The following is a 25650-nucleotide window of genomic DNA, read 5'->3' as shown; positions in this document are numbered from 1 at the left end:
CCAGCCTCAGCCAGGACTCCTTGGCCAGTCTGACGGCTGGGGACGTGCTCGTTCACTCCACCGGCATCTACAGGGACAGGCCCATTGGCGCTGTGAAAAAAGCGATGATCGCTGTCAAAAAGCTTCGTGAAGGGAGCTCTCCCTGCCAGGCTTGGGCTGGAGACAGAGTTCCCAGCGTCCCTCCAGCCTTGGTAGCAAACGGGGCTCCGTGGGCGGGGGTGACCCCCGGCACCCCCAGCAGCGCGGCACCAGGTGCGTGATGTACCGTGGGTGTTCGGCTGAGGTCTGAGGTAACATCGCCGCGTGGTTTTCAGACGTGTAGTAGTTTTGTAACTAAGGAATTTTTATTTTTATTTTCTGTTCTGGTACTGCAGATATCAGCACTCTGTCAAAAGCTGGGTTTGCTTGTTTGTTTTCCCAGACTTTGCACAAGAAAAGCGAGGTGTGCAGCCTGAGGTCGTGAGAGCTTCCTTAGCAGTCTTCACTCCAGACTCCTAGTCCTTAATTATTCGGCAATTATCGTCTTTTATTCGAAAAATCATGACTGTCATTGTGACATTTCACAAATATTATATGTGAGAAGGTTTTAGGCAGCATCAGAGAATGAAATAGAGTATGTGTGCAGGCACGTAAAGAGGAACAACATTTAGGAGATGGATGCCTGCCATAGTTTTTGATGCAATTTGTAGGTCATTTTTTTTAGACACCATACAAATCTCATTCATGTTTATAAATATTTAAAGGGTGAGTGTCACGAGGATGGAGCCAGGCTCTTCTGGGTGACAAACAATGATAGGACAAGGGGTAATGGACACAAACTGGAACACAGGAGGTTCCACTTAAATTGGAGAAGAAACTTCTTCTCAGTGAGGGTGACAGAGCCCTGGCCCAGGCTGCCCAGAGAGGTTGTGGAGTCTCCTTCTCTGCAGACATTCAAAACCCGCCTGGACGCCTTCCTGTGCAACCTCATCTGGGTGTTCCTGCTCCGGCAGGGGGATTGGACTGGATGAGCTTTGGAGGTCCCTTCCAATCCCTAACGTTCTGGGATTCTGTAATATCTCTTCCATTTTATGCTCCAAGAACAGTCAGCTTGCAAATCTGTGCCTGACAGAATATTGCCTCTGCCAACGTACAGCTTTGAGCAGTCACAAAATTTGGGCCTTCTTTGTGTTTTCATGGACTTTTGTGTATTATTTTGTGGGTTTATACTGGAAGAGAGCTCAGAAGTCTTTTAAACACTTCTCTTCTCTAAGGTGTTTTTTTTTCTGGAGAGCTTGAGCTAGTAGATATTCAAGCTGTAGCTGCACAAGCTTGCCTTTTTGAAGAAGTGTTTATTGGACACTGGAAAGGTAATAAATATTAAATTTTGGAAGTAGGCTTTCTGAGAAAGTCATTCAGCTCTTGGTCTTTCTTATTTGCAGAATTTTTGCAGGTTTTATGGAACAATATGAGTTTTAGAGCTGGTCAGTTAAACAACTGTTCAGAAGACTCTGAGGAAAAGAGCAAGTTTCCCTATTAACTACCGTAACTTTAAATTTTAATTGTTAAAGTTGGTTTTCTTCCCTTGTAGTTGTGAGAAGCGAACAAACAAACCCTACTCCTCCTAAACCCCACCTCCCTGACACAGACAACGTCTACTGGGGCTGCCTGTCCCGATGAAACTCACAGATGAGTGGAAAAAATGGGAAAAAAATTGCATCCTTTTTTGTAATTTTTTTTTAAAAACCTATTTTCAGTAGTAGTAAGGAAATAATTTTAAGTCTTTTAGTAGAATGGGACTGTAGTGATGTACCACGGACTCTTCACATTCAAAGCTATCACAGTGTGCGCTGCGTCTTTACTCAGAAGGAATATTAATTTTTTTCTTTAAAATACATCTCAGTTTCAGTCTTTGGAGTTCGGGGAGTGGGTTTTAGTCTTTTGGGGGTCAAGGTTCAAAGAGTCTATAAAATCGTTATTTTTAGAGTGTTAGGAAGACGGATCAGTCTCTGACATAACTAAGATGGGTGCTGTCCTCAGTGTCCTCCTGTCAGATGTGTTATCATACAGTTATCGTTTTCTCTCCAGACAAGTAAATTTCGAGATCCCTATGGTCTTTAGGTTTGAATTTGAACAACGCATTGTTGATTTTTTCAGGTGTGTTTTTCAAACAAGTCTATAATCCAGGCTCATAGAATTAATTTACGTTTGTAGGCTTCGGCTTGGTGGCTGTGGTTATTTGTGTTACAAGTCATTGTATTAGCTATTAAAAGATCCAGGCAGAGGAAAGATTGCGATTTATGTTAGTCAAACTATACTGAAAATGCATTAAAAAATCATCATGATCACAGTAAAACTACTTTTACTTTAGGAGTCTCGAGTACTAAAGGATATCCAGAACATCTGCTTTCAGTTGAAAATTCTACAGAGCCCCTGTTTTTGTCACAAACGGTAAGAAAAGTTTCTGTTGCTGCAATCCCAGACTACGATAACAGCGTTTTTCTCAAAAAGTTGTAGCTTCTGTGAAAGCACAGCAGATCTTTAGCTCAGCTTCTGTACAGTCCCTGTGCAGCTGCTTTCCTCTTTGAGTTACTGCTGGTGTGGGATTAATGCTGCAGTGTTTGGAGGGGCTTTGTTTACCTGTTGTATGGTAAATACCAAGCTATGCTTTCAAGTTGTAGTGTGATTCTGCTTTTGAAAAGATGGTCACGCATGGCTCAAAACTCGCTAGGAAAACCTAGAACTTTTGTAGGTTTTGCTTTTTCCTCTTCATGTCGTAGATAATGAAATGGGCATCAGTTTGCATGGAACTCTTTAATACTCACAATTAAAAGGTTTATTTCCTTGTGATTTGCTTGTTGTGTCTGACATGCAGTGGAGACTTGTCTCTGGGGCATCCATGCTGTGATGAGTATGCACGAGTATAAAATTAACCTGTGCTGTGAAAGGATTGCAGCAATTGTCTCTGCATGGCTCAAACTAGACTCCTGGAACTGTAGCTACTGATACCAGAGGCTTTCATGTGTGCTTTCCTTCTCTTCTTGCTCTGAAGGGTTATCCTAGAGAAGCTGCAGCACAAGAAGATCCCTCACTGCTGCTGGAAGACAGCAGAAGACCTCAAGGTGAGACACACTGATGTACTGCTGCAGCCCTTGTTTTTGTAACAAAACTGATTAATTAGAGGAACAGGGAGTTTTAATTTTATCTTAGGTATTTTTGTTCAACAGAAACTTTTCAGTGAAAATATTCAAAGGTTTACTTGATAAAAAGATGACACTTGTGATTTATGTTCTTAAATTTTGCGGATTTTCACAGAATCACAGAATCACAGAATGGCTCGGTTGGAAAAGCCCTCTGAGATCATCACGTCCAACCGCTCCTGTCTACCCCCTAAACCATATCCCTAAGTACCTCATCTACCCGCTCTTTAAACACATCCAGGGATGGTGACTCCACCACCTCCCTGGGCAGCCTGTTCCAGCTTCTGACGACCCTCTCAGTACAGAACTTCCTCCTTATCTCTAACCTGAACCTCCCTTGGCACAGCTTGGTGTCGTTTCCCCTTGTTCTATCCCCCATCACCTGGGAGAAGAGCCCAGCACCCACCTCTCTCCAAGCTCCCTTGAGGCAGTTGTAGGTGGTGATGAGGTCTCCCCTCAGCCTTCTCTTCTCCAGGCTAAACAAGCCCAGTTCCCTCAGCCGCTCCTCATCAGGCTTGTTCTCCAGAGCCCTCCCCATCCTTGTGGCTCTTCTCTGAACACGCTCCAGAATCTCAACATCTTTGTTATAGTGACTTTTACTTCAGTCTTGCTGACATTACACTGGCTTATGTAGCTCTTGTGATTAACTGAGAGGGACTTCTACCAGTGCACCACAATGCTGAGGTTCCTTTTGCTGGTTGAACTCTCCGTGACTCTGAATAGAGAATTCTGAGGCTCGGTCCTTATTTGGATACTTTTTCCCATTATGTGTAATTGTACTAGAAATGTGTTTTTTTCTGGAAGCAACTTACACCATAAAGAGTGTATTTTTAATCTTGAAGGATCTAAGAAATCACATTGGCAATGTCTTTTCCTTTAACTTCTGAATCTGCTGGCCAGTTTCTTTCAGTCACATTTGGGGGAGTCAGGACTTTTTAAGGAAAATACACTGCAGGTTTCTTGGATACCTGTGGCTGCACGGAGGAAAGAAACAGAAAACAATATCCTCCATTTAAGGCCAAAAATCAGTGCTTTAGTTTCCTCTTTTGTGCTCAGAGGCAGCAGGTAGCTGGCTTATCAACATGTGTGTTTTAGCAGTAGAGAAACACTGAACCTGCCACATCTTGCGTTGTTGCCTCTGCCCAGCAAACAGTGGATGAAGGAGAGACTGTAATCGTTTTAGCATCATTTAAAGCTATTAAAAAAAGTTGTTGTAATATGTGATGACTGCAGGGAAGTAATAATGTCACAGGCTTTTTTTTTAATTATTTTTTTCAAGTTAGAATTTGCAAGGTTTTATTGATTAGGTTGTCTGAGCTCAAGTTACCATTTATATGGCATCTTTCCTTGAATTTTATGAATGTAAGGTATTGTCATTTTTACAGCATACCAAAACAGGTTTTACGGATACCAACAATCAGTGCTATATAAAATTGTGTTAAATGAAGCCTACTCTTACTCTCATCGTAATCTGCGTCTGCTCCTTAGTGAAGGGAAACCATTTCTTATCACAGTAGATAATGTGGTTTGTGCAGGCAACGGATTCTTCACAGCAAAATTGTACATGTGGTTGAAATACTGCTTTCTGTCTAACTCTGGAAGAGACATTTCGTGTCAGTTAACAAAGTGTACTTGATGTGCTTCCCCACAGATGATGTTTTTATTTCTCAATATGCTACTGGCCAGAAAGAGGCTTTGAGAGCGGCATTAAAGCAGAAGTAAGTGTGTGTTGTTATTAGAATGTTTTCTTACAGTATCTGTAACATAATCCTGAGAAATTTCTCGTGTCATGCTAAAATACGAGAATAAATTTGTTTCTCAGGTCTCAAGAGCTTCAAGAAGAAATGGTGATTTGAGTTGTCATATCAGTGCTACATGTGGGAAATCATGTGCTTGGAGGGGATGTGGAGAAAATGGTGCTACTGACAGGCACTTGTTTGTTTTTATAGGACTCAAAATACTCCTGTACGTAAGGAGGTGAAGGTACAGCTCTTAGGAAATGCCCCCACAGAAAAGAAGGGAAGTGTTGGTCAAGACACCAGGTCAACACACAGGGAAGTTGATTCTGCAACAACCATCGCAGCAGCGACTGCTGCTGCCATAGCTACGACAGCTCCACTTCTTAAAGTAAGTGGCTTGTTTCAGTTCTTTGTCCACTTGGAATGGTAGATGTTGAAATTGTTGGTAGAGCCAGAGAGACTGAATGTGTCTGCCTGCTGTTTAGTGTGTGTAAGTAATCTCACACTTACTGACCAATGGACCAGAGAGAACTGACTTGGATTTGGCTAAATGGGCAAGTGAATGGACAGAGAACATTTGATTTATCTTTTAGAAGAATGTCATAGTTTTGCTAAACAACCAAACATTAAGGTTTTATTTGTCTTTTGGGAAGCAGATCATTCCATTATGATGAGAGGGATGTAGTAATGCCATTTTTTCCCCCTCTTGCAGGTTCAAAACGATTTGGAAGCGAAAGTAAACTCAGTTTCAGCATTGCTTCATAAACTACAGGAGACAGACAGACAGCTGCAGCGTGTTGCTGAACAGCAAACAAATACAAAGAGTCAGCAGGAGAAACCCCATTGTCATGAAAGAGTCAGTGAGCTTGAAAAACAGATGAATGCTTTCATGGTGCAACGGATTCAGCATTTGGAAAAGTTACAGGAGCAACAAATGAATATTCAGGTATCTAAGTAACAATGCAGAAGCTTTAGCTTAATAATTTCTTCTGTATCTCAGTGTAAATGTTATAATAATTTGGATTATATCTTAGTAGTAGAAAAAAGGAAAGATCCAGGGGCCAGCACATGGGCTTAGAGCTTTTTTGGGAAAAGTTTTATTTCTGGTTCTGTCCTAGATACCTGCTCCCCATCCCCTACTAATTCTTGTCTGTGGAAAGCAAATGCAAAAAACTGAAATGTTCTTGTTCCCACTAAGAAATTGCTTAGGCCTTTGTTAATTGTGGAAACCTTCATTTAATAAGTAGCCAGTCAGATCGAAAATCGAAGAACAGTTATGAGTAGTTTCTTTGGAGAGTCCTGCAAGCTCTTTGAAAGGCAGAACAATGTCCACGCATGGCTGTATTCCGAGGTTGCTGTAAATTACTTTACTCTCAAATAACATGCCAAAATGTGTGTAATATTTCATGGCAAATATTCATGCTTGGAGTTTTACTCAGGGAAACGAATGCATTTATCAGAAATGCTTTGTAACTTTGTCTTTTAGTCTCATCTCATCAGCTCTGCTGTCAATGCGCGTGGCTTACAGCAAATTCGGACACCTTCCTCCAGTCTCCTGACAAAGCCACCCGACGAGCCTGAACAGCGACTGCTCACTAAAGAAGTGTCTTCACGTCAGAGGGGTTTATTTCCCACCAGTGGTGCACCCGCCCAAGGTGAAGACAAATTCTTAGTATTGTATTTTCAGCATTAGTTTTGAATTAATTTTGTTGCCATTAATACTGAATTATACGTCAGATCAGTACTGAGTAGCAAACATTTCTTCTGGATAATTGGTTTTATTGTCTACTATGCTCTATAAGGTATACCACATATTCTGAAAATGTTGCGGTTTAAAGTGAGAGTTCTGTATTTACTAAGTGCTTGGTAAGTTAGTCTGCTGCAAGAGAGGCCTAGGTTTAACCTAAATTGATCTTACCGAGAAATAATCTGTGTGGAAGCTTGTGAGGAACTGGTACATAGTACGGTTGGGGTTTTTTTTGATCCCTTTGTAACAGCACTTGGAAGTATGAAATATTCTTCCTGTTTACTTTTTTAACTAGTTCTGTAATGTTTTGCGTTTATGTGAAAAACTCGTAATGTTGGAATGTTTTCTTTTTTCTGGATTTCTTTTCCTATGAAGAAAACTGTTAGCAGTTAAGTAACTCAACTTTTTTTTTTCTCCCGAAGCATATTCAAGCCAGTTTCAAAGTCATGGGATTCGTACACAAAAATCCCCTTTAAACACACCAGTTCCTCGCAGATGTGCTCCAGAACCTGTATCAAAAAATGTGAAAATCTCAAGGAAAGAAAACCCTGTAACAGAAAAGGAAAATACTTCCAAATCCACAAGTGAAGGTATTGTGAGTAAGACACTCTGGTCCTCCACTGGCGCGAATAGCATGGCGTGGGGATTACTTTGGGTGGTCCTCACCTCTTCTGAGCTGTTGGGTTGCTAGCACTTAACTACGTGAGTTCAGAACATTTGAAAGTACGTTTGGGAAGGGTTAGTTTTGTGAATAAGTCGCTTACTCTTAACTCATTAAGAACGTAGTGACAGCACTGATCTAACGGTCTCAACATGACTGCTCCCTGAAATGTTTCCTCAGATGAGAAATGGAGTGACTTTTCATTGTCAAGTTTAAGGAAGATGATATAGAATGAAGAAAAACTTGGGATCCACTCAGTGACTTTGTCATTATCGTTGGCTGTAATTTTTACTTGTTTTCACAGAAACGTGCATTCGTGTGGTCTCTGGGCCATCGTAATGAAGAGTGTGTGTGTAAAGCCAAGGAACTCATTTTCCTTTAATGCTTTTGATTAGTTTAGTGGCGTGAAACTCAGTTTTGAACATTTCATCATAAAATAAAGCATCTTTTTTTACTTGATTGCGTTTAGAATTGTTTGAGGATCTAAGACTGAGGAAGAACATTTAAAAGATCCGGCTGTTGTACTCAAACATGACCAAAATGCCTCCATCTGATCCTTCTCAGACTGCTGCTTCTACCTGTTTATTTTTTTTTGTTACAAAGCTGTCACGTATTCATATTGTTCCCTGGGTCTGGGAATAAGTGAAACAAGACAAAGGAAGACCAAATCTGTGACATTATGGACAGAATGTTTCTCTGTGCCTCAGTTAATTGCTGTCACGGTTTCTTTCATTCATTTTCTGACTTTGCTGATGTAAAACAATCATAGTGAGATAGATTAACGTGAATGGTTTTATGGAACTTGTCTTATCTGAAGTAAACTTATATTTTAAAATATAAAAATTATTTTTACTATCCTTGGTGACTATTGTGTAATGGTGAAATATCTAGAAAGGAAAATAAAATATTAAACAAACTCAACTTTCTCTTTTATGCCTTAGGTGAAGGGAAACTACTTGAGCATATTCTGAATTCTCAGGAAATGCCACTGAGGCAAATCGAGCCTTCCAAGGAGACAGCATTAAGCAGTAATAAAACGAGCTGGGATTCTGAGAGGCACAGGTAAATAAATGTAACGGTCCAAACCTGAGGAAGACTTTTTGTTTGTTTTAGTGAAATTGAGAAAGGTGTATTAGGTATCGATGGTGTAATGGAGTCCCTGGCATTGTCCTTGAGCCTGACAAAGCTGTGCTTGAAGTAAAACCCTGGAGCACTGGTATTTCTATGCTGCTGCGTCATTTCTACTGACGGTAGATGAAAGCTTGTTGCTAAGGATGGTGTTACATCTTTCTCAGAGGTCAATGGGTGTCACTTGGAGTGCTTTTCTGTCTTCTGAGTATTCCTGTTGCAGCAGCTTGTGGAGTAGTGTCAGGAAGTCAACTCTGCAGGCATTGTGTTGAAGTGGAATTGCCATTGTCAGTGAGACTCCAAGCTGCCTGCCTGTGGGAGCTGTGTGAGAAAACCTTGTTGGGAAGGAGCAGCATCTGCCTAACAATGTCTAAGCTTTCTAGTGGGTGAGGAAATATTCTTAGCCATCCAGTCTGAAACATATTTTCCCCAGGCAATAATTTGATGTTGTAATTTCACTAATATAATGAGAAGCAGCCACATGTATACTGTTGTGTTTATTTATAAAAGTATGGACTAAAATGTTAGCTGCTTCAAATCTATCTGAAGTTTAAATGTTGCTCTGTTAGATCTGAATTTTAGATGTAGTTTCACTGTATAAAATACAAGGATATGGCTCAAGGTGTTAAGTGGTAAACAGAGAAAACCCAATAACCTGTCTGTAACCTCAGGTGAAAAAGCAAATTCCATTTTATATAAAGCTTTGGTATTCTTGCACTTTAAACTGATGCTTAGTTTCACAGCTGGCTTCTTTCTTGGGCCAAATGAGAAGCCGTGAGGCTTAATCAAAGGTGTTTCTCCCATCAGGCATACTGCTTTGCATACAGATTCATTTCCTGCTTTTGAAAACTCCTCCCAAAATTGCAGTTCAATTGAGAAAACCGTGAAAAAAGCAGATGATTTACTTCAAGACCTTGGCCAGTTGAGAAGAGAAATGCACGACATGCTACAGGTAAAGTCCACGTTATCAGAATAACCAGGAGCTTGAACACAGGGAATAAAAAACATGGAGAAAAACTTAGAGGTCTGGTATCAGCAGAAGTGTTGTCCTTGCTTCTACCTCTGTAAAAAGACTGACATTTGTTTACAATTACTTGAAATATTGTGGTCTTTGTACGTGGGCCTGAGTAACAATGTCTCAAGGAATATGCAACGGAGTGGACTGTACAGGCTTTTACTGCCTTTTTACCCAACATCAACCCGGTTAAAAAAAAGAGAGAGAAAGGAGAACAAAAAGTGGTTTATTTATTTTTTCAATTTGTTTTATGGTTGTGGATATTTTCAGTACCTGTTTTCTGATGGCTGTCCTCCTGTGACACGAGAGCTACAGAGCAGATGGACCATTCCCATTTGGGAAGGAACACTGTATTTGTCTGCAGTCAGCTTTAGGGACGACTTAAGCTACTTTCTCCCTCGTTTTGCCACTTCTTTTTATAAAGAGCACTGTTTCCAAGGAATTGCCTGGCATACATTGTTGTATTGCTTCTTGTGCTTATGATTTTGTACCTTTGGTGCGCAAAGCTTGTCTCTAGCTCCTTACAGTTGAGGCTTTCACCTGTTTGTTAACCTGGTTCCATATATAGTATAGCTGATGTATTGTTTTATAGATTTTGTGACATGTTAGTGAATTGCACCTTTAACTTCTTACTAGTAAGAGCAGATGCCGTGTGTCCCATTTATGTTGCAGGTATTTGCTTACCAATATTGCTAATAACTAGTCAAGTAACATCCCTTAGTATAGGCCACAGAACAGGAAGAGATGGGAGAAGGAATGACAGATGAGAAAGACACACTTGACATAAGTGGTTTCAAGTCTCCTTTCGTATGAAAAAAGTCAATAGGAAGACAGAGATGATGACTTCAGCAAATGTGGAGTTGAGTCAATTAGATACTTAGCTACTGACTTCTCATCATTGGCAGATTTGTGGAGTGAGAAAATAAATGCTTGGGGTAGGTGACTGCTGGCTTTGTCTTAGAAGGAAAGAAAAGCCTGAATTAACTGGGATAGATTGAGATGGAACAGAAGGTGGTGCTCTAATCCAGAAGAATCATGCAGTGAGATTCACTGGGTCACAGGGAATTCGTTGTGCCCATTTAAATTGATGAAATATCTACTCCAGATTTTACTTTGACAGATTTGTCTTTAGATAAGTTTCAACAGCTCTTCTTCTGTCTTTTTAGGAAGCAAATTCATGGAAATCAGACATGAATAATCTTCTTAAGGTATACCTTGAGTTTTTATGGGGTTTGGTTTTGTTTGGGTGTTTTTTTTGGTGGGAGGGGGTGTTTCTTTTTTCTTATGTACATTTATCACTTTTTAAATGGGTTTTTTTCACTTCCTTTCTGGAAAATGAAGCACTCTGCTTGGAGACCTCTGGGTTTCATCAGGAGTGTGGAAATGAATGCGAGGGCTACAGTTGTACAGCTCCTTGTTTCCTACGTACTTGTGTCCCTGCCATTTGTATTTAGTAGCTGATATATGCTCAGTCTTTGTCTCTGCAAAATAAAAGGCTAATAGTTGCTTCACTGTTTCTTATGAAAAGCAAAAATCTGCATAAGGGGGAGATGATCATGGTGTTGTCTGAGGGGTTTATTTTATTGTCGTTCAAATTGAAGTCTATTGCTTGCTGTTTTCTGGGACAGATTGATGCCAAATGAATGCATCGGAGGACTTTTTATTATGTATTTAATTATACTTAAATGCTGTGACATGGAGAGATTTGCACGTGATACCTACTTCACGTATCTAATCGCCATTTTTCACACACTTACTTGCTTCATTAACGTTGCTCCTCATACATGGCATCGTTTAGCATTTGAGATGCTACATGGATGTCTTTCCATTTGCTTGACTTTTAAATCTATTTGGAACATACTGAATGTTCTTGAGTTACTGAAGTTGACGGTGGTACATGTGGTCGGTATTTCATATGTGGACCATATTTCATATGCTGGGCCTTGATTTGATAATAGACCAGTAGGAATTTTGACCAGTGTCTAGAAAATAGAAATCACAATCTCTAATTAAAAGCTAGTGGTTCTGTTTCAATTTTAGTCACAAAACCCTACTGCTGCACCTGATCTTCAAATACATCAGCAGCTCAAGAAATCGTCCATTCTTCAAAATGTTAAAGTGCCCAAATCTATACTGAGGGATGCTGAAAGAATCTTGAGAAGAGTTCAACAGAGTAAAAAAGTGCTTGAAGACAATTTGGAAGCTGTTATTCGCGCAAAGGATGGGGATGCCATGTATACTTTCATTAATGCCTTGATGACAAACAGGTTAGACCCTATTATTCAACGCTTTCTGTGACTGCTCTTTGTATGCACTCACCTTTTATCACCTCTCTTTCATTTTTTTCAATTCTGTGCATTGAAGAACTTGCACGATTCCCAGCAGGAAGTATTTATTGACTCTTCTTAGCAATCGTGGGATGATTCTCTTGAACTTCAAATGTTTTTTGACCCTCCTGATGTGAATTGAATTTTTTCACAGGTACCTGATGCTTCTTGGTGTTATCTATGCTCCAGAAATTAAATCTAAATTCTGAGGTGGTTTTATCTGGACAGACGGCTCTGCTGTTGTGACAAGGGGGCATTTAGCTTAATGATGCAAGATTGCCTATAAAAGGGAAATTAAGCAGTAATTTCATAATTCCGAACAGAAGAAGATTCATAAGTCTGTAAACGTTACAGAATTAATCATCCTATAGCAGATCTCTGGCTTTTGAACTTTTGCTTTGTTAGTTGTGTTCAATATTCCTGCTTGAATAGTAATGAAAGTTTTCCTTTTAAAAGACAGCTTAATCTTGGAAGGTAACTATTCTCTTAAGGTAAAGATTTTTTTCAGACATGGTATCTGCTGTCATGATCTTTTATCTGCTTTTTGTCTTTTGAGTTGGAATATTTTTGCTGCCTTGTTTTTTCAGTTTTTGATCCAAATAGCAACTGACGCATGGCTGCCACTTATTCGTCGATGTTTATAATAATGTTAGTACAGACCGGGGGAGATGGGGTGGGGTTTGCTGGTGACATTGCATAAGAACAAATTTCGATTTGGGAAACTCGGCTAGGGTATGCTTAGTGCTTTTTGGAAACTGTGGAGGTACATAATGCTACTGTCTCTGTGCTCTGGGTTTCTCTTCATGTAGTATTTAGGAACAAATCTGTGCAATTTAAGAAGCACTGACCTAAAATGGTTCTTTCTTTTATTTCAGAGATGCACTGGAAGAGATTCGTATCAGAAAGACTGTGGATGAGTGGATTAGGGCAATCAGTGTAGAAATCCAGGTATGGCTGGAAAAAGTTATTTCAGGTTTTTGCATTTCATTTCTCCCCTCTTTGTTGTCCTTTCATGTCAGTAGTTTGACTTGATTGACTCATGACGTGAAAACGTGAGAAAACTGCTTATTTATACTAGCATGTAGTGTGCTGTAATAAAGTATTTACTTGTTTTTTTAAAACTTCTATTTCTTAATGAAAATCACTGGTCGCAGTTGCTGGCGAATATGTAAACCAGGCCATTTCTTAGAACTTCAAAGTTATCCACAGCCTCTTCTGATAGCCTTGAAGATAAAATCTCCTTTTATTATGTTTATGTTTTATCTTTAGGCTGAAATGGCAAGAAATGATTTGGAACAAGTGAAATATGATCAAAAGGTCCCATGGATCAAGAGAGCCCAAAACATCAAGGCTATGAAGACCAATAAAGAAATTAAAGCAAAAACTCAAAAAATCCAAGCATCCTCCACAAAGAAGCCTTTGTCTAAAGCTAAGCCATTGCAGAAGCAAGCAGAAGATAACACGAGCAAAGAGAGACTTAGAACTTATTTTTCTCCTGGAAGTTTGCAGAGGAAAGAAAAAAGGGCAGATGTGAGTTCTTAAGTCATTGGTTTATTTTTTTGGTAACGACTGCTTCGCTTTAGTTTGCAGTATTCATGTGAAAAAATGTGTGTGTAACTGATAATTTTAATAATAGCCCTGTCCTGTGGGTCAGAATTGTGGGTCCTGTTGTCAGAATTGTCCTTGTTTTTGTGTGCTGTGGAAGCTTAAGCTGTGTATAACAATGCAGACTTCACTGTCACGTTATGAATTTGTCTTATCCAGTACCTGCTGTTGTCCCCAGCTGTTAGGAAGCTTCTCGCATCTGTTCTGTACACAGAAGTTTTCATGCGTGCTTGCAATGTATACTGTTAGTTGTAGAACTTACATTTTTCCTCTGAACACAATTTATGTGCTCAAATTTTCATACGTGAAGAATTGTACACAACTTTTTTTATTGTTTGTGTCAGGGACCTGTGAATGGAGGAGCAGTGGTACGAAGTGAAGACTGTCTGTCCCAGGTTTATGGGAAACCGATTTACCAGGGCCATCGTAGCACGCTTAAAAAAGCACCATATCTGAGATTCAACTCTCCCTCTCCCAAACCTAAACTTCAAAGACCCAAAGTGATAGAGTGTGTTAAAGGTAAGTAATTTTTTGATGTGAACAAGGCCTTCCTTCCTCCTCGAAATTCTGTGTATAAATGAAACTAATTGTAGTTCACCTGCTCTTCAGTTTAAAGCTTACACACCTGCAGTAGGGTTAAAAGATACTGTTTTCAAAACTTAGAAGAACCTAAGTTCCTATTTTTCTCTACTTTGTTGGCCTTTTGCTCTAAATTTTCTTACATTTGTTACATTCTTGGAATTTTCTTGGTAATTTTTGTTGTCTTTCACAGCTCATTAACAGTTTGAAACACTGTGTTCTAGATTTGTCTGGTTTATTTGGACCTGTTTTATTTCCTAGCTATCTTTTTAGAACTCACTGATTCTTAATACAGAAACAAAGATTAATCTCAGTTGATTGATTGATCTGCCCAATATCTAATGTGGAGGATTATGGGGAGATTTAGATGTCATTACTACTGTTACTTTTAATAACTAGAAATGCTTGTCGTGAAGGATGGAGTTTGGTCAAAGAAATTTCCAAAGCGGTTGCACTTTACTGTTTCCATTTTGATTGAAGCTATGGGGGAACTGCTTATCCTTCCCTTTATCTGTGCCGAAAAAGAGATTAGTCAAGGTACCGACTGCTTTTATTACAAGTTGTTTTCCACATTGTAAGGCAGTGAAGAACATTGCAAGCGACCAACAAAATATAATGGGGATTGGAAAATCCAAGAGGAGAAAGCTGCGATGGAGTGCAGATAAAAAACAACCAACCAACAGCAAGGGCTTCTCTTCCTTTGCACCACGGGAGAGAGTGAGCAGATTTCATGATAAAAGATAACGTGGAGAGAAAGAGTCCGTTAAATGTAAGAGGCAGTGAAAGTGATAGTGGACACAACCGAGTTAATAGGATGAGCATCAGTGGAAAAATATCAGCTGGCTTACCCCTGTGCTTTTTGCTCTAATGTGGTTGCTACCCACTTGAGGAAGATACACTTGATGCAATCTCAACTGTCGTGCTTGAAAAATGGTGTCCGAGTTTTTATTATAGCTGTTAAAATAATATATTCTGTTTGAAATATAAGAGATTAACACGAGCAGGCAGTCACTTGATGAGACCATGTTTTCAGGCTGTTAAAGTGTCTGGTATAAAACATGTGTATGTCTTTGAAGGCAAACACTGCTGTGGTTGGGTTGGGTTTGTGTGTTTTTTTAAACTTTGTGATGTGGTAAACCTTCAAAATAACGCAAGAATCTTTTGTTAAGCTTAGTGTAGTCTTCATGCCATTTCCTGGCACTTTTACCTGTGCTCTGGTCAGCCCGGTTGTGATCCACGATGACAGGGTGCTATTCATAGCGAGTGTTTGCAATTCTCATAGCCCTCCTGGAAAACGTGGGTTATAGCCTTGGCAAAAATCTAGAAGACTTTTCAAAACTCACTTTATTTTTAAAAGATGAGAACTTTGTATATGAGAACTACTGGTCTTGTTGCTTACCTATTTTATTTTACCTCTCTTGAAATGTGTGGGTTTTGTTGGTTGGTTGGTTGGGTTTTTCTGTGTGAAAAATGCCATCATACACGTTCGAAGCACCAGCATGATATGTGACATAGTCTTTTAGACTGCTGGCTGTGCTGCACACCTGTAGTTCAGTTTATTCCATACAGACTTTTTTGAAAAAAATTTGCACTAGTAAGCACTTAGTGTAGCAATAACAAGATACAGTGACCTCTAAAATTTGGATTGAGAACAGACACTTCTTTAAAAAGATTTAATCAGCAGTTCTGCTTTTGCTGAGTCCTAAATGACATTTTTCTTCTGTATTTATTTGGCTCTTGTCCTTTATGGAAGGTCACAACCTTTCCAGAGAGGCCAATTTCATCATTCCAGAAACTGTACCTTGTAAAGAGGCAGAAAAAGAGCCCCCCTACCCCAGTCTAATTATAATGACTAGGTCATTTGATTATTTGATACTACCATTCTTCTGCGCTTAATTCAGTGGTGTCAGTGAAATGTCCATGTATGGGTTGCATGCAGTTGTAATAACTGCCTCTGTGCTTTAGCTTGTCTTCTGTTGGAGGTGAATAGAAATAAAAGAGAAAACCGTGTGCTGGATCCACGCTGCATTCGATCTTCCAGAACTCCTGTGTCTGACAAATGCAGTCTCAAAGCTATTTGCTTGAAACCAGAATGAACTCTGGATAGCCTTTAGCCAAAGCGATTCTCTTCCAAGTCATTAAGTCATGCTACAGCAGTACAGCAACATATGTGTTTGCAATAAGAAAGCCACCGTAAAATGCATTTCTCGATTTCACAGTTACAGAAAGTTACGGTTTTGTCTTTATCTTGACAGTAAATAAAATAAAGACACCCCCTTGTATTCTTATCTGAGGGGAGAATGGAAGAGTCACTTAAAAGACTTGCACTCCATGGAGTATGTGTCCTGTTTCCAAGCTTTCTGATTTCTGTGGCTTCAGACTGAGGTCAGCCTTTGTTTGATGCTGGCATTACTTGTCTTGGACTCTTCGTATGAGATAGTTGGTCAAGCTGCTTAATTTTTGTGCTTTCCTACGTCTCGCCAGTAAAATGGAAAAGTAATACTTCTGTGTTTCACGTGGGTCTCATGAAGACAAAGTAGTTAACAGTTTGGAGGGCTGCTATTCGGAAAGATGCTGTTATGGCAGGAAAGTATAAATAATAAAATTAGAAACAGATCTGTACTGCTGTAGTAGGAGGTAAATAACATGAAACAAAGTTGAATGAGCGCTTTAAAGCACCAGGTTCTTTAAAAAAAGAAAAGAAGAAGAAAGACAGACAGAATTCTTGCTCACATTAGGCACGGTCAGTTCTTTCCTTCATCCATCTGCACCCACAGACTCCCTTCCTGGCCTTGATGTACCAGGTGATAAAGGCTTAAAAATTATTGGAAGTCATTGGCCTTGAGTTTGACTGGCTGGCAAATGCAGACTTCTTAAATGACTCTGTTTTGTTAGAGCAGTCCACTGAGCTTGTTTTAAATTAGTGTTAGAATAAGGATGTTTATTTAAGACCGAAATGGCCATCTGGAGAGTCTCTTTTCAGTAATTTTATAACTTTCTCAACCATTTTCTTTGCAAATAAACTGTCGTGACTAATGCTTGCTTTCTTCTGGGAAGTTAGAAAGAAAAAACCTAACTAACAACACTTTTATGAGTAAGAGAGCATTTCTAAAAAAAAAAAAATGTTGGAGTTGTTTTCTTGCATAACTGGAACTGATAAATGTATGTAAAACAGCAGGGTTTTTTAAAGCTCAGTTTAATTAAGTGCCTAGTTTCTGCCCAGTGCAAATAAACTTTTCAGGGGGAAATGAAAAGTTGAAAGCAATTAAAATGAGGTGCTGTGTGTACACGGTACTTAATCATTCTTGCTGTGAAAACTTTGTTTTTACAGGTTGGCGGTATCACAGATATGTTGCCAATTTCTGCTTTTACTCAAAAGTTCAAGGCCAGGGGGGACGGTTGGATCGTGTGCTATGACCTCTTCTAAATCACAAGCCACTAAACTGTGTCTGTTTATGTTGCTGGGTCCAGTAATTTGTCTTTGGCTAAAGAGCAGGTTTGTTGGCTGACCTATGCTTTGCCAAAAGGCACGTGCTCATCATTTAAAGACATCAGAAATTCTGCCCTTAATTACTGCTTCCCATGGCTTGATACCTTATGGTTCAGAAGCAAGTGGGACACTTCACATTTTGTATCTGATTTATAGTGAGATTTTGGCTTCAGTTTACAGCTACTTCAGTTTCCAGGTGATTTTCCTTAAAAAATGAAAAAGGCCTTTGAAGATCCAATCTATTTTAATATTACAGAGATACAGAATCAGTACTTCATATATGGAAGTCTTCTCCTGCTCCTCCTCGCTGACATCCTCTTGAGACATCTGAGGATTGCATTTATCCCTTTGACCGCAGCATTGTACTGTGATTTCTCACTGCATTGCTTATCCAGCATGACCTTAAAGCCTTTCTCGGAGACGCTTCTTTCTGACCTGTATTTTCTCACTGAAGAGTTATAACTTGCCATTCTTGTTTTTAGGCTTATAACTCGTAATTTGTGCATACAAAAATAGCACTTCTTGAGTGAATTGCCTTGCTTGCTTGTTTGCGTTTGTTAAAAGTCACATTATCAATCTTCCTTAGCCCTAAATTTTATAATCATTGACTTATTTTTTTTCTTCAATTAATTAGAGAGCTGTGAGCAGATCTACAAAGTGCTTGTTGCCCTGTGTTAACTGGCCATTAATACAGGAAGGGTGATGATTAGGAACAACAGAGTGAGATAACATTCGTCAGCTGTATTGAAGATATCCAGCTGGTTACCAATGTGGTTCTTTCCAGGTTCATTTTCCTACTGCCTACAAACCAGCACTTCTGTTTGATTCATCATGGTTGTCTCCTTTTTGGGGAGGTTTTTATCCATTTAGATTGAAGTTAATGATTTCCCTAATAGCATCCATTGTCTGCGAAGTTTATTGGTTGAATAAGACCTTGCATGACTGTATGGCGAGAAATGCAGCACTGCAGTAAACATTCTGCTCTGCTACGTGCTTAGGCATTGTTGCATACCAATTATTCCTGTTGGCTGTTTATTCATTCCAGCCTGCTACCATCCTTGGGTCCTTTTCTTCACATTTCTGTGCCTTTATTTGCTACATTCAGATGCTTGAAACCTGTAACTTTAACTCCTTCATTGCTGTCAATGCTGAGGTATCTAACTTAGCACGTTTAGATTCTGCCCTTCCTGCCTCCCTCCATCTCACAGCAAAAATGTATAATTGTTTCAGTAGAAGGGCTTACTGGGTTTTGTACACGTGTCGATGACACACAGGTTGTCTGCTCTTGTTTCAGGTACAAAGGTAAAGTCGGTAAGAACACAGACTTCTCACACACAGAAGGTGGTAACCAGCCTGAAGAAACAGCATCCTTTATATGCACTTACCCAAGAAAATCAGTATCTCTTTAGTCCAAGTCAAGATGTACCTGCTGTCTGTGGTCTGCTTGAAGGTCACCTAATTCCTATGGCTATTCCACTAGGTAGGAGCAAATAACCTGTAGAAGGAATGGGTGAAGGTTAATTACTGCTACCTCATGGACATACAACTTGCATCTTGAGAAGAAACTTCTTCTCAGTGAGGGTGACAGAGCACTGGAACAGGCTGCCCAGAGAGGTTGTGGAGTCTCCTTCTCTGGAGACATTCAAAACCCGCCTGGACGCCTTCCTGTGCAACCTCATCTAGGCGTTCCTGCTCCGGCAGGGGGGTTGGACTAGATGATCTTTTGAGGTCCCTTCCAATCCCTAACGTTCTGTGATTCTGTGATTCTGTGATTCTGTGATCTTCTTAAGTCAGCAGTGTGCCCTGGTCCATGAGATCTGCAGATGCCTTTCTTGTGGGAAATCTGCATGGGAGAACAGTTTAAAATGTTCTGGTTCTCCTCATTCTTCATGCTGGATGTCTGGAGACACACTGACACAGCAATTATTTGCTTAGCTGTACATACTTTGTCTGGTATACTTCACATTTCTAGGGCTCTTGTTCTGGCTTTAAGTTTACATGGAAGCAGGAACTGAATTGCTGGCCCTTGGATTCAACATTTTTTATTACATTTTGAATGACCTATTAGAGAGCAGTGCAGGGGAAAGGGACCTGGGTGTCCTGGTGGACAGCAGGATGACCATGAGCCAGCACTGTGCCCTTGTGGCCAAGAAGGCCAATGGCATCCTGGGGTGTATCGGGAGAGGGGTGGTTGTAGGTCAGAGAGGTCCTCGTCCCCCTCTACTCTGCCCTGGTGAGACCGCATCTGGAATATTGTGTCCAGTTCTGGGCCCCTCAGTTCAAGAAGGACAGGAACTGCTGGAGAGAGTCCAGCGTAGGGCCACAAAGATGATGGAGGGAGTGGAGCATCTCCCTTATGAGGAGCGGCTGAGGGAGCTGGGGCTCTTTAGTTTGCAGAAGAGGAGACTGAGGGGAGACCTCATTCATGTTTAGAAATATTTCAAGGGTGAGTGTCACGAGGATGGAGCCAGGCTCTTCTCGGTGACAAACAATGATAGGACAAGGGGTAATGGACACAAGCTGGAACACAGGAGGTTCCACTTCAATTGGAGAAGAAACTTCTTCTCAGTGAGGGTGACAGAGCCCTGGCCCAGGCTGCCCAGAGAGGCTGGGGAGTCTCCTTCTCTGCAGACATTCAAAACCCACCTGGACGCCTTCCTGTGTAACCTCATCTGGGTGTTCCTGCTCCGGCAGGGGGATTGGACTGGATGAGCTTTGGAGGTCCCTTCCAGTCCCTGACATTCTGGGATTCTGTGATTCAGCCCAATGATGTCAGCAGGATTGTGCTAAACACACTGAATTCATTGTCATGACTTCTGTGTTTTTGGACCTTCAATAGAACATTTATATAAGCCTTGTTTCAGGAAGGGTCAGCATTATATTGGCATTTAAAGAAAATAATTGTATTTTTAAACCTCTGTCTCAAAGAATTGTGGGATGCTATACTCAGTGTGGTAATATTTTGAATACGATTAAGAAAATGTGGGGTGGGGGGAGCATGGTGTGCCCTTTTTGAATGGCAAACACAGTGCAGTTATTCTAGTTGTCAGCTGCAGGTGTCACCATAGTCAAGAAAAGAGGATAATTTTTAAAAACGGCAGTTTTGACTTTATCGTTTTTGCTGGGAAAGCCTTAAAATTATCTGATGAAGCACTGTACCTTAGCTAGTGTTAATAGGGGATTTTTTAATTAGTCTGTAATTGCACAGTCTGTCTCATGAGAAATACAGGCAGCCAGAACTTCACTTTAATTAAATTATCAATTTACTTTGGAGATTTATATTTATCTTCAATTATTTTTAACCTAACTCTAGGTCAGACCCAGATCAGCGACATCTCACCGCAGCCTGCTGGATTGGTGATAGGCAAACCGCACCCTGTTACAATTACAACCTCTCTTCCTCAAGTGCCACCTAAACCACCCGTTGAGATTAAAAAACCAAACATCGCTGTAGTAGAGATGAGATCGGAGAAAAAGGATCCACCTCAGCTGTCGGTGCAGGTACGTGTCAAGAGGGATGGCTGTTTCTTTGTTTGCTTTAACGAGTGCTAACTAAAGAGAGTCTCATCCAGCAGTTACTTAGTCATTGGTAGATGATTTTCAGTGGGCATTAGCAACATATGAAATGGAGGGACCAAGAAGTTGTCGTGCTGCGCTAATACTCTTAGTCATATTTTAACAACTAACTTTATTATTATTTGACCGGAATAGAAAACTGTTTTTTCCTAAGTCACCTTTGCAGGGTGTTTGTAAAATAGTTCGATGTCACGTGAGGTTTTATGGTTTGATTTGGTTTGGTTTGGTTTGGTTGTTTTCAAATTAGTTTTTTTGAGCTGGAACAAACTTGGTATAAAAAAGTATTAATATAAATGTCAGGTTTCTTGGATGACCGCTTTGGCCTTTAAGATTTTTGGTTCAAGCGTGATAGTCCACCCAAGGATTTCGCTTCTGATCAATCAGCCGTTGCAGTCCTTACCTAGTGGGCTGGCTTGGGTTTTTCGACTGTTTTATTTTATTTTATTTTAATTTGTTTTTTGTTTTTCTCACACAAGTCTATTGTCAAGGAAATTAATGTTTCTTACATGTTCATTATTTTGGATTCAAATTGTTGGGAACATACACACTCCTACACATGTCCTTCAGATACAAATGATTCGTGGAACTCGAAGTTTAAATACAGGTCGAGTAGTCTGTGGTTTGTTCCCTTGCCGTGCTACTGTATTCCACCCACGTACATTTTGCTGTTATTGCACCCAGTTCTTAAATGTTTAAGGTGATTTCTCCCGCCTCCCCAGAGAATTAAGCAAGCATTTAAACCTTAAAAAAACCACGCGTGTTTTGATGCTGTAACGGACGTGCCTTTGTTACAAACTATGTTGTAATACAACTACCCCTTGATTTTACTATACCAGGTGTATGGCAATGTGAAGCCAATAACCAACCTCCACAGTGGCCTGTAGGCCAGTGTGGTGTAAATGAATTGCAAGTCAAACACAAATCTGCTATATAAGTAGTTGTAAGTGTGCTTACCTTTTGTCACATGCAAGACAAAGGTATCGGGGAATTGGATAACGTGAGAAATCAGGTATTGCAAGAAAAAAGGTGAATATTTCTGGGGTTAGTTTTTGTACGTTACAGTATTTTGGTTTTTGGAACCAAATTATCATAGAGGTGTGAGAAAAGGAGGTCACTGAAGTTTAGTGGCTGAGTAGCAAATGGAAGAGAGAAAAATTTAACAGTAGTAGCCGAGGTAACGCATAGGTTTTCATACTGGTGCTTTTTTCTGTCCTAGGTGTTACCAAGTGTCGACATTGACAGTATTTCAAGTGGCAGTGGGAGTGTAGACCGCGTTGTTCCAGGCTCTGAACCTGCATTTCCTCCTGTCAACGCTGTAATACAGGTATTGCTTGGTCCAAATGTCTGTGAATTCGGATTTGTTAAAAAAGAAAATATGTTAAATTGCTGCAAAGTTATCTCACTATCTTGTTTTGGTGAGAGGAATTCTGCTTCTTCCAGCAGACTGCTGCCTTGTGCGGTGCAGACTGAGCAGTGTGAAGGCATGGTGATGCAGTGATTATTTTTGGGTAGTTATTGTGCCTTCTGTTTTCCCGGTGTGTTAGCTGCTTAAGGAGTTAAGTCCTCCAGGGTCCAGTGGTCAAGGTATTCACTGAATAAGATAGGGATTGTGGACTAAGATGGTGATTATCGTATAAAAATGATATTATTAAATAACACATAAGCAAATTGCTTAAGATGCTTCTAGTCTCTTATGTGCTGTATTTACAGTATTTTGTCTTACTGTGTTCTGAGGTTTTTTAGTAAGAGTTACAGGTATTGCCCTAGAGCTTTTCATGTTGAGATATTCTGTTAGGGTTTTAGATGTCAGCACACAAGAAAAAGGGCTAATGGTCTCTGTTTATGCTATGCAAACAAATTCCTCCTAACTTTTAAGGGGGATAAAGCATTTTTTTCTGGTTTCGGGCTATTGTCAGTGAGTGGAGATTTAATTGCTTTCTTGTAATGAAGTTTTTCTACTAATGCATTTTCCCCCCAGTATGAAATGCCTAACAATGTCAATCTGTCTTTACAAGACTCCAGAAGATATACACAGTGAGGAGGAAGACACCAAGTTTCCAGGAACTAATTTAGCTGATGTTACTGATGTCATGCAGGTAATTACTTTGCAAAGGTGTTCTTTCCTTTTAAGCGTTTTAATATTTCTTTTATATTATTCTCTCATAACTGAAAACACAATGTGGAAAATGAGTTCACTAGCAACTTTAAATGTAGACACTGTGAGCAATGCTGAACTTTTACAGTTCTGTAAACAGCATTAGAAATTACTGTGTGCTGGTAAGTAAAGGACCTTTGAAGAATTACAATCAAAAACTGAAATTAGCTTTTACTGGGCGTGTTAGAATCCACTAGAAATAAAAGTAGTTCTCTAAAATCAGCGGTGATTACAGCACTTAGAGTTCACAATTTCAAACTCTAAATATAAATATATAAATATAACTATAATGCGTATCTAAGATGCTCTTAACAGATTTTAAATAAGGTGACCTATATTTTAAAATGCGAAAGTATTCTCTGAGGCTTCCTTTTCAGAAAATTTCAGTATGGAGCAATTTGCATATGCTTTCGAGGTCCTAAAATGCTTTAGCGTAACACCTCATTTCAGTAGCAAGCAGTGTATGTGAGCACCACTCATCTCGTGGATCCCATGAGGAGTTTACACAATGCATGTTTTGCTGGATGCTCTGCTGGTGTGTCTGTGCGTGTTTAACAGCGTTGCTGTTTCGGGCTGATGACAACATGGCTTTATTGGAGGTACTCTTTTACAGTTGAATCTTTTTAGGTAGCAATTCCTTTCTTCAGTTAGCTGACCTCGTATCAGTCAGAGTGGGGGCTGACAGGCACCCGAGGTTGGTGAAGCAGCCTGCATTTCACTTCTCCAGGTTAAGAGCAGGAGCAGGAGCTCAACAGTAGCTGAGAAAGGCTCCTGTGAATGAAACAAGGTGCTGCCACTCAGCTGCTGTGTTGTTTCCTGCCTCTGTGAAAGGTGGCGGCTTCCTCCTCCTGCTGCATTTAGGACTCAGTAAATACCATGAGCTTGACATTGCTGTAGCAGCTAACATTTATCTTCAAGTGCCTTTTCCTCAAGCTTCTTTCCAGTGAGCTAGACTTGCTGTGTGCATATCAAAATCTACCCAAAAATGGCTTTATTTTACCTGTTCTATATGCTCCTGGTCCCAGGATCAGAGTGTACTTCAGCTATTAACTCTGTAGTCTACAGGGCAGTACGGTAGATTTATTTTTAAAATTGATTAATCATTTAACATTATCAGTTAGCTTAACCAGACCTAAATGGGTGGTTTGCCTATCAAAAATGGGGAAATGTGTTACTCATTTTTAGTTTCAAAATTACCTGATGTTATTGGAGGGGAGGAGTTAAATCTGTTTGGACAACTTCCTTCTGTTTGCACGAAGAAAGCTTTATTTTATAAAAATAAGTAGGAAAGCTCTTTAAGAAATTAGGTTATGAGCTAACAAAAAGTGCTGCAATGTTAATTTTAATATATGGATAACAGTTATTAATCTTTTCTTTTTTTTCTTTTTCTCCTGGATTGCTTTTATCTTTTATTTTTGGCAATGGGATGTATTTTTCCCACAATACCAAAAAATGTTCCAAGTGAAACATGTTTGGCCTGTGACCACACAGACAACGTTCTTAAAAATGTGCAAGGCAAACATAATGTGAAAGCCTAAAACCAACCTCTGGAGTGGCAGGACTATTTAAGACATCAAAAGAAAACAAAGTTATTGTTATAAAAGAGGCTCCAGATTAATGAAAAAAATGTGCATAAAATGCTATACAGGAAAACAGCTTATTGTTACAAAAGCTTAATTCTATTAGAACTGAAGAGGATAAGTATTTGTGTGAAATACCCCCTTTTTAAAAGAAATATTTTCCTTTGCCAGTGGATATTGCCAGAAGGCCTCAGGATCTCGGCCCAGGCATTTCATTTTCCTAGGATTTGCTTTACCTTTTCTACGTCCTGTGAGCATCAGTCCTGTGCTGATCTCCTCTCTGACTGTTCAGGATGGAGGTCTGGGATACACATGTGCTTCTGTGTATGTACGTGTGCATGTTTACATGTGTGCATGGGCATACACACAGGCACTGTGGATCCCTCCAGGATCTGGCGTTAAGAGTCTCAATTTATTCAGTTCTGGGCCTGAGTCCTTGCCCTCCCCAACTCTGGCATCTGGATGTGCAATCCCCTGAAAGCCATTTGCTCAGGAGAACTGTTGGAAATGGAGTTCAGTGAGAAGTGAGGACAGACTGCACTGATCAGGCATGGGCCAAGGCCAGGCCAGTGTCCCAGGCAGCCACTCTTGTCCCCTTATCCCTCTGTTTTCCCACACTTGGACCCAAACCATCTTGGTCCTTCCCTTTCCACACCTCTGGTTCCTCCCTGTAAACACAACATACAAAGTGTTGTACCATGTACAAGCCTTATGAGGAGCGGCTGAGGGAACTGGGCTTGTTTAGCCTGGAGAAGAGAAGGCTGAGGGGAGACCTCATCACCACCTACAACTGCCTCAAGGGAGGTTGTGGAGAGGTGGGTGCTGGGCTCTTCTCCCAGGTGATGGGGGATAGAACAAGGGGAAACGGC

The 25650-nt window shown here is 40.2% G+C and overlaps 1 protein-coding gene across 1 annotated transcript in view; it reads left to right on the top strand.

The window, feature by feature from the left end:
- Positions 1 to 104: 104 nt before the first annotated feature.
- Positions 105 to 25650, top strand: part of KIAA0586 (KIAA0586 ortholog) — a gene marked incomplete at its 3' end in the record, with an annotated part of 45692 nt that continues 20146 nt past the window's right edge. The window contains exons 1-19 of the mRNA XM_010184139.1: positions 105 to 252; positions 2351 to 2430; positions 3032 to 3101; positions 4831 to 4897; positions 5129 to 5306; positions 5631 to 5864; positions 6405 to 6573; positions 7088 to 7255; positions 8268 to 8388; positions 9262 to 9406; positions 10636 to 10677; positions 11510 to 11736; positions 12672 to 12744; positions 13066 to 13326; positions 13746 to 13920; positions 18765 to 18950; positions 20784 to 20971; positions 22263 to 22370; positions 23062 to 23142. Of these exons, the coding sequence (XP_010182441.1) occupies positions 105 to 252; positions 2351 to 2430; positions 3032 to 3101; positions 4831 to 4897; positions 5129 to 5306; positions 5631 to 5864; positions 6405 to 6573; positions 7088 to 7255; positions 8268 to 8388; positions 9262 to 9406; positions 10636 to 10677; positions 11510 to 11736; positions 12672 to 12744; positions 13066 to 13326; positions 13746 to 13920; positions 18765 to 18950; positions 20784 to 20971; positions 22263 to 22370; positions 23062 to 23142 (2721 nt within the window). The remainder of the gene's footprint in view (positions 253 to 2350; positions 2431 to 3031; positions 3102 to 4830; positions 4898 to 5128; positions 5307 to 5630; positions 5865 to 6404; positions 6574 to 7087; positions 7256 to 8267; positions 8389 to 9261; positions 9407 to 10635; positions 10678 to 11509; positions 11737 to 12671; positions 12745 to 13065; positions 13327 to 13745; positions 13921 to 18764; positions 18951 to 20783; positions 20972 to 22262; positions 22371 to 23061; positions 23143 to 25650) is intronic.

The sequence above is a fragment of the Mesitornis unicolor genome, unplaced genomic scaffold, assembly GCF_000695765.1.
Source record: "Mesitornis unicolor isolate BGI_N332 unplaced genomic scaffold, ASM69576v1 scaffold1485, whole genome shotgun sequence".
In the NCBI taxonomy this organism is placed as follows: Eukaryota; Metazoa; Chordata; class Aves; order Mesitornithiformes; family Mesitornithidae; genus Mesitornis; species Mesitornis unicolor.
Note: the sequence above shows the minus strand (reverse complement) of the source record. Positions and strands in the feature narration are given on the sequence as shown.